The sequence below is a fragment of the Callorhinus ursinus genome, unplaced genomic scaffold, assembly GCF_003265705.2.
Source record: "Callorhinus ursinus isolate GAN/ISIS: 27379988/994484 unplaced genomic scaffold, GSC_fseal_2.0 scaffold7, whole genome shotgun sequence".
Taxonomy (NCBI): domain Eukaryota; kingdom Metazoa; phylum Chordata; class Mammalia; order Carnivora; family Otariidae; genus Callorhinus; species Callorhinus ursinus.
Window position 1 is genome coordinate 60,709,432 of NW_027397069.1, and position 17,517 is coordinate 60,726,948.

Here is a 17,517-nt window from a genome sequence, read left to right on the forward strand (position 1 = left end):
ATGTTTGGAGTGGAAGTATTTAAAAATATGATCAGGGCAAATCTAAGGTAAACTAACCAGTCAAGACGAATAACAACCAGGAAGATACCATCAGTTTTCTTTACAGAAATCACTGCCTTTGGTTTTATGTGGATGGTAAAAATACGTTTTGAAGACATTTGTTTCAAACAAAGAAAACTAACCCCCTTTTTTTTTTCTTTTAATGTCTCAGATCTCCGGCCCATGAAGAAATAGAAGTCTCTGCATTCAGAGGGTGTGAGGCATTATGTTTAACAATATTAGGAATACACTATAGATATTTTACGCTACAACTAAAGTCACAGAGATTATTCCAATTCTTCTTCATCCAAAAAAGAAAAATGAGTGTTTGTTTGAACCTTGTTAGCGTTGTGATGAAGAAGTGTCATTGCAGAAGAAGCCATATACCATTTACTCTGTCGGGCCCTCCTTTTCAGACTATTGATGAAGCAGGTCGTCTTTTTATTCCTGCATATTCATGGAACACATAAAAGGAAATGTAATGGCTTATCATCCAGCTCATTTTTGGATGATGATGTTGAGTGTTCTGTAATGTCATATATTACACATGTAGATGCACATACTGGCTTTTAAAGAGGGAAGAAATCATTTGCTTCTCTGCCACCCTCAACTGTGGTCATTTAGTTTTAAAACTTGTCATTTACCTGTTTGAGTTTATTTTCTACCTGTAGAACGGAAAACTGTTGCTTATTAAGAAAGAGGTAAATGTATGATGGCAGGGAAGTGGTAGGCTTTGTGACTGATGTTATTGTGATTTTGTCGCTGTCATTGTCATCCGTTTATTCCAAAACATTTATTTTTTATGAAAGTTTTTATCAATACTTGGATGTGGTAACAAATCAGTAGTGTTGTTAAAAACAAGAGTTAGCCCATCCATCTCCAGAAACAACCTCTTTTAATCATTCTTGGCTAGTTCTTTTACATGTTTCCTCTATTATCACTAAAAATTATGAAGATAATTCTAGTTAACATATTTATACACCTAGACAATATGTTTATACATTAATTACTAGAAATTATGGAGGTAATCCTACATAATATGCTTATATATCTGTTTCTAAACTTTTCACCTTGAGATAATTTCACTAATATAAAAGATTTAGCTAACTTATATTAACTTCTTTCTTCCTCTTTTTAAATCTCTGATATCTATATTTCAGATTATGGCTTATGTTAATTTTTGGCTATTGTATTTGTTTCCATCATAGGAGCTGGGGGTAAGAATTATTTTCCCTTAGAAGAGCTTTGCAATTGCCTTTGACCACTTCCTCCCTGTTTTCTCTGCTTCTCTTCCTGGAACTTACGTTGGTCACAGGTTGCACCACAAAATTTATTGATTATCTTCTTTCTGCCAGGCACTGTGACACTTTAGAAGTCAATAGGAACTAGGCATGCCTGGGTAATACTTGCCCTTGAGAACTGCATCCATTCCTAACTTTTTGTATAGATTCAGGATCAAAAACACTTTTTTTTTTTTTAAGTATGGAACCCAGAAGAAACATACATAGGGCTTTATTTACAAGTTTTCTTATTGATCCTTATCTTTTACCTATTCACTTTTATTACTCTGTTTATACTTAATAATTTTTAGGTACCTTTAGATCTTTCTGGTAAAGACAAGTAGATGATTTTTTTTTTTTTTTTTACTTTAGCAGCACTACTGAGCCTGAAATTTAGACTGGCCGTCTGAATAATTCAACATGTCTCTGAAAGAAAAATATTCTGGGCATCACTTAGAAACCAATTTTGCCTTAAAAAAGAACAAACCACTTTATTGGCAGAATCAAAGGAAGACACAAACAATTAGGCCTGCAGAAGGCCAGATAATAGGACAGCTCTGGTAATTTCTGTGGTAGGAATGAATAGGCAGTCCATTTAGAGTGCTGACATCAGAATGATTCTCCTCTAAACTTTTTACTATGATACTCTGTTTAATATTCAGTTTGCTAGAAGAGTGTTTAAGAGCTAAACATTGGTGTTTAGCTTGCTTCACCAGCTCACTTTCTGGGAAATGATGGGACCTTAATTGGCAGTTTTACAGTAAGCACAAAGAATAGTGGATGGGCAGTTCCCAGAAAACAGAGTTTGATCATGAAAAAAATGGACAGACACAAAGAGCAAGCGTCCCCTAGATTTTGTGCCGATGGGCCAATGCTCAATTCTAATCCACTGGGTCCTTTCTCGTCCTAGTGCTGCCGCCTGTCCTCGTGCCAAGGCACAGTGAATATAACCCCCAGCTCAGCCTTCTGGCCAAGTTCCGCAGCGCCTCCCTCCACAGTGAGCCTCTCATGCCGCACAACGCCACCTATCCGGACTCTTTCCAGCAGCCTCCGTGCTCTGCCTTCCCTCCCTCGCCCGGGCCCGGGCACGTGTTCTCACAGTCCCCATGCACCGCTGGCTACCCTCACTCCCCAGGAAGCCCCTCGGAGCCAGAGAGCCCCTATCAACACTCAGGTCAGTAAAAGCCACTGTCCGTGCACATGGAGTATGAGCCAACACGATCAATTATGGTGGGACCATCATAATTACAGCCACTCTTAGATTCATATGGAGCTTTGCCGTTTACATGGCCATGTCCTGTGGGCCTTCAGACCCTGCCCTCCTCTAAGATCAGGGCCATTTGGGAGCAGCTATTCTGGAGCTACAGCATATCTTTGCTCTGGTTTCTGGTTCTCATTCTCTGGAAGAAGCTAAATGGATTTGAACAGCATCTCTGGGAATTTCCAGGGATTTTTCTTTTTTTTTTTTAAGGTAGCAGAAATAAGATTATAAAATACTTCTCTAACCCAAGCAAGAAGACTTGGCCTGAGGGCAAGCAATGTGAGGGGTCCTTGCTTGGCCTTTCTTCTGGCTGTCTCTTTGAATAACCACAGGAAGTCCCTGCCTCCAAAAGAAGTATGCATAACTTCCCTGGGGCAGAGTCAGGCCTCACCTAGCCAGTGCATCCTGAAGATGGAGCTCTTCAGTAAACGTTTGCTGAGCTGAAAAAGCCTTTGGAAGGGAAATTCTGTGCCAAAGGGAGAATCAAGAACATTGTCACAGTTCGTTCCACGTGCTGCCACACCTGTAAAGTGGGTCTAAGTTAGATCATGAAGAAGAGATTTATATGCACCTCAGGAGTGTGAGATAAATCATATCCTGAGTGACAAAGTCTCAGAGGCATGCATAAACTCATTTGGTGCTAGATGTTACAAGGTGCCTCATTCATGTGTTCATATATTCCTTTATTTAACAGATATTTATGGAACGTTTATTATACACAAGCATTGCCTTAGGGAGCTGAAAGGAGGATTAAAAGATTGGTAAAAATTGTCCCTGTCCTCACAGAACTTATAAAATGTGGGAAGATAAAAAAGGAGTGGCCCCTTCCTTTCTTAGTCAGTTCTTTTGCCCCCTCAGTGATACACCTACTATTTTCATACACATCTACTATTGCATTTATCACACTACGTTAGATAATTCCTCATTGTATATCTCCCCCATTCAACTGCCAGTCATCTTCTCTTTTATATGTGTAGCACAGACCCTGAAACACAGTAGTTGCTCATCAGTTGATTGCCGAGTAAGTGGATCACCACACTGGCATTTGGAACTGGGCTAGAGCTCAGGGTTATAGCTATTGATGTTACTGAGTCAGTAAGTAATGACTGACTGAGCACCTGCTAAGTGCCAGGCACTGTGCTACTGCAAGAGGTACAATGATGGTTGATTCTGACAATAGTCTCTGACCTTCAAGAGGTAATAACTCTTGAGAACAATCATGTAAGTAAGCGACGAGGCTGTCGCAGTCCAGGCAGGTAATGATAAGGACTTAAACTGAGGAAGGGATGTGGGGATGGAAAGAAGACAATGAGTTTGAGGAGGTAGACTCAACAGAACTTGATGCGGGGGTGAAGGCTGAGACTCTGGGAGAAAGCTCAGGAGTCATCCACACAGAGGAGGGGGAGATGGTTGCTGTCTTACAAGGGGCCGGATTCACCGAGAAAGGGACACAACAGGAAGAGAAGTCATTTGAAGACAGAGCCATGGTTAAGGGACAGGAGTATAATCATGTCACAGAATACGTATTTACTTGAAACATACCTGTGCTATAAAGATCACCCTACTGACCTTGTCTTCCTGCACTGGTGAAACTAACAGGTTGATATCGTTCCCTCTTCCCACCCATGAAGGATGGACCCCAACACCTATGCGGAAGCTGGTTAGTTTTCATGGAGGGAATGGCTCTTTTAATTTCAAAGAAAATAATTCTTTTCTGAACGATTAGCCGCAAAATGCAACCTGAGTAACAGACCCTTGGATAAGTGAGACTAAAAGGAGATTCTGAAATTAACTGGTTCAGCCCCTTAATTTTTTTTACCAGTTTTATTGAGATATAATTCATACGTCATACAGCGCACACACTTAAAGTGTGCAACGTGGTGGTTTTCATATATTAATTTTTAAAGTTGTGGTAAGATATATATCACATAAAATTTGCCATTTTAACCATTTTAAGTGTACAATCCAGTGGCATTAAGGACATTCACAGTTCTGTGCAACCATCCCCACCATCTATTTGCAAAATTTTTTCACCCACCTAAACAGAAACTCTGTACCCATTAGCAGTGGCTCCCAATTCTCCCCCACCCCCCTCCTCCAGCCCCTGGCAACCTCCAGTCCACTTATTGTCTCGATGAATTTGCTTATTCTAGGTACCTCAAAGTGGAATCATACAATATATGTCTTTTTGTGTCTGGCTTATTTCAGTTAGCATAATGTTTTCATAGTTCAACTATGTTGTTAGCCTGTGTTATTTACTTCATTTTTGTGATTGAACAATATTCCGTTATATAGATATACCACATTTAAAAAAATCCATTCGTTGGTTGATGGAGATTGGGGTTATTTCCACCTTTTCGCTAGTGTGGATAATGCTGCTATAAACACTGGCATGCAAGCATCTGCTTTAGTCCCTGCTTTCAGCTCCTTTGGGCATGTGCCTAGGAGCAGATATGGTGATATGGTAACTCTGTGTTCAAACCCTGAGTTTTATAGATAGACTTACTCAAGGACCTGCAGAAGAGCCACCTTGCTCTATACCTTTTCCACCAGGCTCATAGTTTATTTTCTCACAAGGAAATGCCTATCCATGGTTGCACAATGTGGTGTGCTTTAGAATTGCCAGCAGTGCCTGGTAAATGTACATGGCTACATCCAACAATTGATCTCCAGACTCAGAATTTCTGAGGGTGGGACCAGGAATCTGCATCTTTAACAAGTTTCACGGGTGATTTTTATGCACACTTAAGTGTGGGAACTACTTGGATGGACAAAATTCAGTTCAACAAAAGCAGACTGATTCAACTTTTCATGCCACTGAATTCCACCCACCGCTAACGTAACAAGTCGATTCTGAACTGACATTAGGAATGTATACAGGAAGGCTCAGTTATTCTGAGGTTCTCACTAAAGAGTTTTCCCTCTGCTGCAGGAGTTTTTATTGTGTTGTGAATTACTTTCTGATACGAAATTATCTACTGAATGCACAGCATTTGCCTAACCATGATCACTGTCCAATTACAGGAACTGATATTTGGGGAGGGGAGCCCTTCTCCGCATGCTTTGGGCACAAGGTTATAATCAGGTTTCAGCTGTTGTGCATTTTGGGGGTGTATTTGCAACAATCTCAGAGACAGTGCATCCCTGTGGCCATTGTACAATCCATGACAATAGAGGAATTAAAAAAACTAAGCTCAAAGAAGGTTTAGCTTTCTGTTTTGAAAGCCAGACAATAGACCCTGCACTATTGAGAAAGCTAGGAGAATAGCTCCTCGATTTGAAGATCTTATCATGCAGTCATTGGAACTTAAAACTCTTAGATAACTTCCAAGTCAGAGGGAAAACTAATCAACCGTTTAGTGAGGATGTCAGGACAATCGATTGCTTCTGTGTGACACTCACAATGTCACCGCGGAGTAGCCTTATGACATGACTGGCCTCTCTCGAGCAATAACACTATGCACCAAGCCCAGGAGTTTCACAGCAAGAAAGGTTGGATCTGACTGTCTTTGTGTAGTGTATCAGTTTGACATGCTTCTGTTTTACTGCTTTCTTTTAGTTGACACACCACCCCCGCCTTATCATGCCACAGGAGCCCCAGGGACCCAGAATGGCCGACCCGTAGATGCCACAGCTGATAGTCATTTAGTGCTGTCAGTGCCTAATGGAGGTAAATTTGTAGACGAACAGCTCAATGTAGCTGTTTTCCAAGAGCCTTTCCTATTACCCCAAAACAAAACAAATTAAAAAAAAAAAAAATGTGCTAGCCTGCTATTTCACATGTCTTTGAAGGGGCAGATAGCATGGCTTTGCATTTTAACTTTGGCATTCCTCAGCACCATAGAGTGAATGTTTGTTTATCATCCTGGTTACTAGAATAAGTTAATTTTTTATTCTAACTTAACATTTAGACGTTTGTAGTTCTTTTTTTTTTTTTAAGATTTTATTTATTTATTTGACAGAGAGAGACACAGCGAGAGAGGGAACACAAGCAGGGGGAATGGGAGAGGGAGAAGCAGGCTTCCCGCCGAGCAGGGAGCCCGGTGCGGGGCTCCATCCCAGGACCCTGGGATCATGACCTGAGCCGAAGGCAGACGCTTAACGACTGACTGAGCCACCCAGGCGCTCCTAGACGTTTGTAGTTCTTGATGTTTAGTACAGAAATGGGTTTTTAAGTTAGCAATGTTGTCCCAATTGTGTTTATACTATAGTTTTGTAGTGGTGTCTTTGATTTAGCTTAGAGGGGTGCTCTTAGAAATATACATAAATATGTAGATAGGGTTTTTACAGAATTGTGTCTGTTTCTTAAAATAGGCTAGGTAAATAAATGTTGCTCAGTCTTAATGTTCATAGAAACCACAGGGTGATCTTAGGCAAATGGAGATTTTGAGTCCTTAGATCTGGGGTGGGATCCAAGAATCTGCATTCCTCACAAGCTCCCAGGTGAGGCAGAGCCGTTCAGGAACCACACTGAGTAGAGAGGGTCTAACGGAGCTTACGATTTCAAGTCTGCCGGGGTGAAGTCTTTTATAAGTAAAGGTCCTTTGGTAAATCAAATAATAACCCCTAAATTTATCTTTCATAAATTTGTGTTTTAGTGCACATAGGAACACACTGTAGATACAAAAATTACTAGAATATTCAAAGAAAAGAGAGCTAATATAATCAGTCAAAAGACAGAGAAAGAATGTGGGTGGCAAAGAAAGAACTCTGAACTTTGGTTAGTTACTGGCAACTTACTTAGCTTTGAAAACATAATGTTCATGGATTTCCTAATGAAACATACAGCTGTCTTTAAAATATTTTATGACATATAAGTACTCCATATGTATACAGTGGAGAATGTGACTCTATGTGGAAGTTTTTTTTTTCTTTCTTAAATAATTTAAAGTCCTGTCCAGTGTTTTTGATTTGGCTTTCATCATATCCAAACTATTACTTTTCATCCTTAGTTTGTTAGAAAATGATGCTCTTGTCACCGGGACTCCGTTTGGTCCAGTGACAGTAATACCCTCTCTTTCGTATGTAGAGAGCACACCTGCCCCCTTCCTTGGAGCTGTCTCCTCTCGGGGTGATGGGATTTACACTGATCTGTTCGTAGCGTTGTTTGTCAGAGCCTCCCAATATTAATGAGTATGAGTACAAATGCTCTAACCGTGGGAGAGTCACAGGTATTGGGGCCTCTGTGCCTCACATGTGGTGACCAGATGAGCTCACCACACAGATCTTCCATCAAGTGACAGGTTTGGAAAGATCACGAAGAACATCCTCGTCTCGCAGCCACCTCTCCTGGTTAACAGCATGAATGTAAGTGTCCAGGTGGGATCATGAGATGGGAAGCCGGGCATAACGGGAGTGATGTGCTCTCTGGTTCTTTTTCTTCCAGACTTTCGGCCAGTTTGCTATGAGGAGCCGCAACACTGGTGCTCAGTCGCCTACTATGAACTCAACAACCGAGTTGGGGAGACGTTCCAGGCCTCCTCCAGAAGCGTGCTTATCGATGGATTCACAGACCCTTCAAATAACAGGAATCGATTCTGTCTTGGACTTCTTTCTAATGTAAACAGAAACTCAACAATAGAAAACACCAGGAGACACATTGGAAAGGGTAAAGGCAAATATGTCATTCCTTTCTGTGTTCTTCGGAGCTAAAATGTGGGGAGAGAAACAAGCCCCGTATTGGCCACGTAACCTGGCAGGCTGGTGGCAGGCTGGTGAGCCGGCAGAAGGTACCGAGGTTTGCAGCCTCGTGGTCTCTCTGCTTCTAGGGTCAGCAAAGCATCTTTTGGAGGGTGGCATAGGATAAGTATTATGAAGACAAACAAGAGGATAAATATGAAAGCATGATGAAATTATTAAATAAAAGTATCATGAATTATATTCGAATTGCCTTAAAGATGCTTAAGTAAGAAAACTTCAGAGGAGGAATTCTGGCGGGGTGATTATACATATCAGGTAAAGTACCTTTGGAGATTAGAAGCTAGGTAGTGAAAATCATGACTATTTATGTAGGGAAACCTTTGGTAGCAATTGGGGTTCTCCCGTGGTCAGGCTTGTTAGGAAGCCAGATGGACACAGGCCTCCCTGAGGTCTGGCCAATGAAGCTTTGAAGTCTGTCTCATCGGTGTGATCAATGGTAGCAAATCCCAGCTGAGTGTGAGGTCTCATTGTGTATCTTTAAATCATCTTCTTTATATTAGAGTAGCTGGTAGTGTTCGATACCTGGTTGTCCACTATTATGTCAGACTACCGTGGAATCAAGTTATACAGGACCTTTAGAGTCATTTTATCTTTTCTCTCTCCATCCAGCCCTCAGACCACCTCGGGAAGGTAGACACAAATCTTTTCTTTTAGATTTCCAGGGGAGATTCATTATTGTACTTGGTGATACATTCTAATATTCTTCCTAACATACCTCCTAAATGCCTCCTGTTGTAGAAAACCTATAAGCCATTGATTAGAAACAGGTTGAATTTATTCACTGATGTTCTAGTGGTGATATTTGTTTATTTATAGCCTGTATTTTTCCGTAATGGCTTTGAGGTGCCTTATGGGAAACCTTTGCAGTGAAATGATAAATGAAAAATAGAAAATCAGAAACTGGGGGCTGGGGGCAGCAGGGAAGGAGAACACAACTAAAGGTTAGCATTGTGGTTGTGATTAAAATTGTGCCCTCGGTTTCCTGACAGGGAGGACAAAAAGTGGAAACACAACTGTAATGTAATTTTTATCCCAAAGGAGGAAACGTAGCCATTCTTTAAAGGAAATAATACTTTCCCTTTGACTGAATTCTTAAATAAATTTCTCAGTTCCTATAGTTTTACTTTCAAATGATTTTTATAAGAATCTTCAGGTGAAATCTAAAGGCAGAACATTAAAACATAATATTGTGGGTCTGTGGGCTGAGGGGCTTTCCAGGTTGGTCTGTGTATGAGACTTCTGCTGCCACTTGGTCCAAAGATAGAATTCAAACGTGAAAGGAGTGTTGAATGCCTTCTGCAAATCTTTCTGCAAGTAGCTCGTTGAAGGTTCTGCTGATGCGGACATGGGAGCTGAGGTTCTGCGTGTTACTGGCTGAGAGCTAATCCCCGAGTTAAGAAACCATAGGAACAAGAGCTAGGACTGACGGCTTCTTATGAAAACCAGGAGGTCCACCTAAGTGCTCACTGGATGGAAGGGCACTCCGCCCTCTTGTGGTCCCCACTGCCAAGTCCCTATTCTCAGAAAGCAGTTTTGGAAGTGCTTTACTGAGAAAAAAAGTTAGAGGAGCTATAAGCCATGCCATAGAGCATGGGGAAAAAATCGGCTTAGAATACTTATAAAGGAAGAACTATCAGTCTCTTATGAGGTCAGGGGACTGTTTCTAGGGTGCTCCCTTGGATTATTTGGTTCTGAGCAGCATGGCTTCCTGAATAAGTTTGTAGCAAAATGCCTCCTAGATCAGTGAATAAGTTAACTTGTTCTTTGGAGTTAATTAATCAAGACACTTAGATTTTGGAGCTAGGCATTCATCTCACAAATCTTTGTTGAGCGTCTATTCTTAGCCAGACTGTCCCACCATTAGGGATGAAACATTAGGGATGTTTCCTTGGAAACAAAGAAACAAAACAAAAACAAAAACAAAAATCTGGCCTTCATGGGTTACACATAACTAAGGAAAGATAGAGAAGGAAAAATGTTATATATGTCTAAGGATTCGTCTAGAGGAAAACACAGGAGAGGAAGAGATTGAGGAGAGCTTGTTCTAAAGTAGAATGGGATAGCCAGGGAAGGCTTTCCTGACAAGGTGACATTTAAGCAGAAAGGGAAAGAGGGAAATAGCCACATGGAGGGGGAGCTTCCGAAGCAGAGGGAGCAGCAGGTGCAAAGGCCCTGAGGCCTGCCTGGTATATACCTTGTAAGAAGAGCAGGGAAGCCAGGGTGAGTGGAATACAATGGGTAAGGAATTGGGGAAGTTGTAGAAGAGGAGGGGGTAGGACCAGGTCACAAGAGTTTACAGATCTGAATTTTTACTTTAAAAGGATTCCCTTTTAAAGCTAGTACAGTAAAATTAAACTGTTTAGTGGGGGAAGGGTGAAAGGTTTAAAAACACACACGAAAGAGAAAACTGAAAGGTTCTGTAACAAATGTTAGCTTTGATTATTTCTGGGCTGTGACTTTGTGGCTGAGTTTTAATCTCTGCATCTCTGTATTTTCTCAGTCGTCTCTCCTGGGCTTTCTTGCTCATGTGAGGATGGGCGGGGGTGGGCCGTGGCCTGTCAGGGCAGGCCAGGATAGCTGCAGCGGTGCTGAGAAGCCCCTCCGTGCAGCCCAGCCCAGCAGAGCGGCTGCGTGTGAGTACTGAGGTGGGCCACTCCATGGAGTTCAGCTGGGCCCCAGCCTGTTCGCTCATCATATTGTCCAAAGAGACAAAGTTTTCAGGTTCAGATTTGGGGGACTGACCTTGCCTCCAGCCTAGCGATGGCTTTGTATGAATTACGGAGAGCCTCTTTCTCTAGAGAAGTTACTGCCATCTTCTGGAGAAGCTTTATAATGATGACAGAAATCCTGGAAGGCTATGAGGGACTCCTTGGAGTTGTGCAGTGCACAACAGCGGGCATCGTTCTACCAAGGGCCTGTCCTCTGAACCAAAGCCCTGGCATGGATCTGGAAATCTGCGCTTTTATATTATTACTTTTCTCATCATACATTAAAACATTTTTTATTTTGGAAAATGTCAAACATATACAGAAGTGGACAGAATCGTGTAATGAATATTCATATCACCCTCTCCAGCTTCAGTAATGATTCACATTCTGTGCATTCTTAGCCTCTATCTCTCCACAGTATTTTTGTGAGAGTATTTTAAAGTAAATCTCAGATTTCATATCCTTTCTTCATAGATTTGAGTGTTTATATATTTATATAAGGGATTTCTAAATAAAAGTACCATTATTACACCCAGAAATGGGCACTTTCTTAAAGCTCTGAATGATCCTGATATTCAGCCAGGTTTTTAAAATGGTGTGCAGAAGACAGGGCAACAAAGGCAAGGGGGAGATCGATTACAAACTCATGATAAGGTGTTGAGTTTGTGCCAGGAAGTTTGGGATTATTCTAAGGGGAATGATGAGGCACCAGAGTCTGAGCGGGGTGATGGGGTAATGAGACTTACGTTCTTTGCTGGTATTTGTCCCTTCCTCCCAGTCAGCATTCCTTCCACTCTGGGACTCTGACTTTCTCTTTCTTCTGTTACCTCAGAACCATCTCACCAGCCGAAGCAACCCACCTTCCTCCCAGTCTTTCCTGTAATTTCTCTGTCATTCAAGACTATGGAAGAGGACCCAAAGGGAACACACTTGCAGTCTGACTTAGCAGACCCAAATCAGAACCACAGTGGCTCTGGCCCTAAGTAACCACAACACAGGACTCCACACTCCCTCATCTTATAGAACGCGGGCGGCAGTCACACACAAATGGGAAGCCTGGGTAGAGAGGGATGCAGCCCAAGAGATGTTGGGAGAGTTTGCCTGAGGACCATGCTGCCCGGGTCCTCTTTGGCATCTCAGGAAGGGCAATATCCTATTGTTCACTGTTCTCTATGGAGATTTTGAATCTAAAATACAAGTCGTTTAAAGCCACTGTTTTGGCTTATCACGTGGGTGCAAATAAAATCATCTGCCTATTTGACTTTTTAATTTTAAGACTTTATTTATTTATTTTTTTGAGAGAGAGAGCATGAGAGGGGGTAGGGTCAGGGGGAGGAGCAGACTCCCTGCTGATCAGGGAGCCCAACATGAGACTCGATCTTGGGACTCCAGGATCATGACCTGAGCTGAAGGCAGTCGCTTAACCGACTGAGCCACCCAGGCGCCCTTGACTTTTATTTAGATGCCACTGTCTCTAGCCAAAGCAGCCTCCTTCACAGTGGGGTTGAATTCCACCCTTGTCCTGCCCTTCAGAGCCGACTTAGGCCTCCATGTGCTCATCCCATTGGCTCTGCCCCCTCTGTTTGCTCAGGACACTAAACTCCTGCCTGTCTGCCCAGGCTCTTCTCTGCTTTCCTTATTCTGTCTGTGGTTGCGGATAATACTTTCACAGGATTGAAGATCATCCCCTAATAGTTATTGACCAGAGTCAGATAACAAAAATCCTATCGATTCAAATTAGGTTCTGGGAGGATTGTAAATTTGAAGGTCCTTTAATTCAAATACATCCTGAGTCCTGAACACTGGGCCATCTCATTCTCTGGCTCTTTCCACCCCTGCTCACCCACTTTTTGAACAACCATAACCACCGCAGGGGCAGGCCTTCCCCGCCCCCTCACCCGGGGACCTCACGGGGACTGGGAGAGGAGGTCTGCTTGTGTTTGCCCCAGCCTCCCCTCCAGTGGGTCAGTGCAGCCGGGTAGCCATGTCCCAGTCGGTGAGGAGCATCCCGCCTGGACTGAGCATCCAGTGCTGTGCTTCAACTCTGTGACTCCTGACCAGTCTCCAGTGACGTGGCTGGAATACGCAACGCTGAAAACCATTCTTTTCTAAAATTCTATTAAGGGAAAGGAGATGGGAAACGGAAACAATAAATACGCTGGGAGGCAGTCACAGCTAATGCACCATCGCCTCGGGTGCTCCTGAGAACCTGACAGGGGCAGCCAGCAGCTGGCGCTCTCAGGGAGGTTTCCTAAATGCAAGGCTATGCAGAAGCCCCCAGAGGTCTATAAATTCTATTATTTAAAAATGGGTATTTTCAGTTTGAGGGGACCCAAAATCTATCTGTCTACGTGTATTCTGGATCCTTTCTATGAACCCCTTGTGACCGCATGGCGATTGTATTTACAATCACGTTGACCCCTAATGCTGGAGAATTTGGTTTCTGCTGAAAGGCTGGAGGAAACCTGTGCTGAGATTTAATGTTCACTAGACTAGAACATCTTTGTTTTATCTAACCCCAGTCCCTTAAGGCTATAAATGTATGTTAAGTCTTAAACCCAGACACTTGGAGGGAGAGAGTCAGCTCAGGTTTAACCTGGAATGAAAATTAGTGTGCACAGCACCAATCTCAGGATGGTGTTTTGCTTCTTAAGTCCAAAAATGTGAGGTAAAGTTAAAATAAGCGACATTTTGATGGTGAGTCTTTTTATCTGAAAAGGTGGCAAGAATTTCGTTGTTCCTAAGTAAAATACAGGCATTATTTCTGTGATCTATAATAGCAGGTGACAAGTTCTAAAATGAAATAGATCTCTTTGAGGTATTTATTAAGACAAACGGGTTCGTAACTGTTGTTGGAATAAAGTGTAAACTTCATTTATTGTTTCCTCTGAAGTGGGTTTAGTGTATGCACGTCAGTGACATTTCCACGATACTATCTGTGCCCAATTTCTATTTTACTGTTGATACATGGACCCAAAGGACTCTGTGATGTTTTCTGCATTATGTATTTATTTTGCCTCTAATATGATGAGCGCTTACTTTTGGAGTGAATAAGCATGAGATCGAGAGTGACAGAAGGGGCAGTACACGAGAGGCTCGGCAATCATTGTAAACATGGGGTGCAATCCACTTTTAAATGGACTCATGGAAAAAAAAAACCACAGAGTATCATCAGAACAAGTGGGCATTTCGATCACACTTCTTACTATGGCTGGTGATATTAAAATTAATTCAAAATTCATAATTATAAAGTTATAAAGGCATAAACAGATTGGGATAGAAATTAATTTCACAGTAGATAGTCACAGACCTTGAGGTGGCAATGAGAAGGGAATCCTAAACTAAACACGCCGCTGGTGCTTGAGCGACGCTGTGTTTACCTCGTAGGTGTGCATTTATACTACGTCGGGGGTGAGGTGTACGCCGAGTGTGTGAGCGACAGCAGCATTTTTGTACAGAGCCGGAACTGCAACTATCAGCACGGCTTCCACCCGGCCACCGTCTGCAAGATCCCTAGCGGCTGCAGTCTCAAGATCTTCAACAACCAGCTCTTTGCTCAGCTGCTGGCTCAGTCGGTTCACCACGGATTTGAAGTCGTATATGAGTTGACTAAGATGTGCACTATCCGCATGAGCTTTGTTAAGGTGAGGCGTGCTTGCTTTCAGAGAGTAAGCTGGAAGGTGAAAAACAAAATAAAACAACCCCCAGAGCATTCTTTGGGTGCTGTGGCAGCTATTCCTCCAGTTCAAGTAGGCAACCGGGTTTTTGTTGTTGTTGTTTTGGGGGGGTTTCTCTTGGAACTTGGCTCCGTTGTTTCCAAGAAGAGCTCCTCTAGGAGTATCAACTCTCTTGTTTAGCAGTTACAAGGAAATTCTTAAGCGTTTTACTTTTGAAGAAAGAACAAGTTAAGGTAGTAATCTGGTTTTTTTTTCATGCAGATGAAGTGACAATGATAATTTTATAGGATTTGATGCCACAGAGGGTTTTATTTTTTTCATCTCTCAAATTCCTGAGCACTGCTGTCTCTCGATAAATGTTGTTGAATGTATCTGCATTGAATACAACATTGCCCTTACTCTTAGCATACAGGCCAACAGAGGAGATCATATTTATAAATAAGCTACAGAATAGACAGTGGTGGTGTACATCAGTGTCATTAAGTGCTGTTATTAAGGCATAAATAACTTGGGATAGAAATATTATGTTGGGTATGATTAACTCTGAGCGAGTAGTAGATGTTCCTTTTATGAATATTTATTGAATTTCTTGAATTAGATCTTACTAACGTTGATGTGAAGGTTTCGGAGAACTGAGGAAGTTAGTGGGAAGGAAAACCAACTGGATTTGCACGCTGAAGTCTTTGGCGGTTCCATCTCTTGCAAAGCACTTGCAAATAATTCTGATAATTCAAAATCTGAGCTTGTTTATCAAACTCTGGGGTCTGTGTGACCGTTTTCACACTGCTGCATATCCATCCAAGAAATCAGTATGGCTTGTTCCAGGTTTTTTTCAAAGTAAAATTTATTAATTCTTTAAGATTACCATGAGAAAGAATTGTCCTATTTTTCTATACTCTAATTTTTATTGTATTTATAATTTTAGTAAATATTTTAAAAATAACATCAAGAATATAGTTTCCAATTAAAAATGGCTTTTTGAAACCATTTCTTTCATGATGACAAAGCAAACTTACTGCTAAGCTTTAAAAGCATTTTTATATTGTAAAGCTATTAGCAAATACCTGGAAATCTTTCCAAATGTTCTGATGCTTTGTAGCCAGCAGAGGGCATTAAATTGCCGTTAAAGAAAAATCATTTGACTCATAGTTATTTTTTCCAGGTCCATGTTTTTAAATTAGGATGAAATGCCAGTATGTCAGAGGTAATTATTTCACTCACATAAGCTTGCATGGACATCTGATTATCCTAAGATCAGCTAGAGCTATTTCATAAAGCTATACAATTCACAGAAAACAGTAACATTGCAAATATCACAACAGACAATCAGTTTAAAAGAAATTTAAAAGTTCTCATCATGGGGAAAAAAATGTGTAAGTATGTGAGGGGATGGATGTTAACTAAATGCATTGTGATCATCTTGCGTATATCCAGTCATTACGTGTACACCTAAAACGTACACAGTATATATCAATTATATCTCAACAAAACCGGGGCAGGGGGGGAAGACAGTACATATAAAAATAATGTAAAATATCTCATTAGTAATTTCATATCAATTATGTATTGATAGGATAATATTTTAGATAGATCGAATTGAATAAAACACATTATTAAAATTTAAAAAAGAGAAATTATAGGACTAAAGACTGGTGGCTACCACTGAGAGGTGATGGACTGGATCATCTTTGAAGCATCTTTTATCTTTGATTTTTTCCTGATTCCAGGACTCAGTCGGTCAGTCAATAAGATATTACTGAGTGCCTACTATGGAGCACACCAGGTGCCATTCTAGGTATTAGGATCCATCAGTGATTCCTCAAGGTCTCTGCCCTCATGGACTCAATATTCCAGTAAGCAGAGACAGGGACTAAACAACAGCTCTAATAAAGAATGTGAATGGAAAGAGAAATGTAGAGCAGGATATGGGGAATTGGAGTGCTGGCGTAGGGGTAGGTTGCAAGTTTTAAAAAGATGGGTATGGTGGGCCCCCGTGGGGACTTGAAGGCGACGAGGGAGTTAAGTCATAAGGGTATGTGGAGGGAAAGCAGCAGACACGGAGGAAGGTTAAACCATACTGCAAGAGCTTACCCCCTGGCATTTGTAGGAGCGGGGAGGCCAGGGTGCCGGAGTCAGGAGCATGAGTCAGGGAGCCGGGGGTGGAGGTGGGGGGATGAGATCCACTGCAAGGATTTCAGCTTTTACTCTAACAAGATGGGGAGCCCCTGAAAGGATTTGAGCCGAGAATTTCATAATCGGACTTGTATTTTTAAAGGATCACTATAGCTGCTATGTGGGTTGCAGATACTCTGCAGGCAAGGATGGAAGCCTTTGAGACCAGCTTGGAGGCCATTGCAGTATTCAGATGAGAGTTGAAGTTTGCGCCCAGTAGGAGGAGCATCCTCATAGAAGGTGTAAGAAGGGGAAGGATTCTGAGTTGCACAGGTGGATTCCATGGGGGGGGGGTGGTAAGTGAAAGGAGGAGTTAGAGAGATGAAGTTGCCTCCACCCGGGAGGGAGAAGATACAGGTGGGTAAGGTGTAGATAGAAGATTAAGATTTCAGTTTTAGTGAGAATAACTCTGTGGTGTTTGACACGCATCCACGCGGAGATGCTGAGCAGACAGTTAGATGTACGAGTCTGGATTTAATGAGAGAGGGCTGGGCTGGAGATTCAGTTGAGGAATTGTAAGCGTTTGCACAGTACTTATCCATGAGCCTGGATGGAGTTGCCAATACTGTGAGTTTAACAGAGAAGATCAGGGCTTCTAGGACGGAGCCCTAGGACACTTCAACCTTAGAAGATAGGGGGAAAGAGAAAGAACCAGAAAAGAAAACTGAGAAAGAGTAACC

General features: G+C 41.9%; 1 protein-coding gene across 9 annotated transcripts in view; it reads left to right on the forward strand.

Moving 5' to 3' along the window:
• SMAD9 (SMAD family member 9) overlaps positions 1-17,517 on the forward strand; it is a 74,659-nt gene that overhangs the window by 51,866 nt on the left and 5,276 nt on the right. For 7 of the 9 annotated variants that reach the window (XM_025875305.2, XM_073894667.1, XM_073894666.1 and 4 more), the window contains 4 exons: positions 2,230-2,493; positions 6,140-6,250; positions 7,967-8,188; positions 14,376-14,632. In XM_025875305.2, coding sequence (XP_025731090.1) covers positions 2,230-2,493; positions 6,140-6,250; positions 7,967-8,188; positions 14,376-14,632 — 854 coding nt within the window. The remainder of the gene's footprint in view (positions 1-2,229; positions 2,494-6,139; positions 6,251-7,966; positions 8,189-14,375; positions 14,633-17,517) is intronic. The other 2 variants (XM_025875306.2, XM_073894670.1) reach the window with 2 other exon arrangements.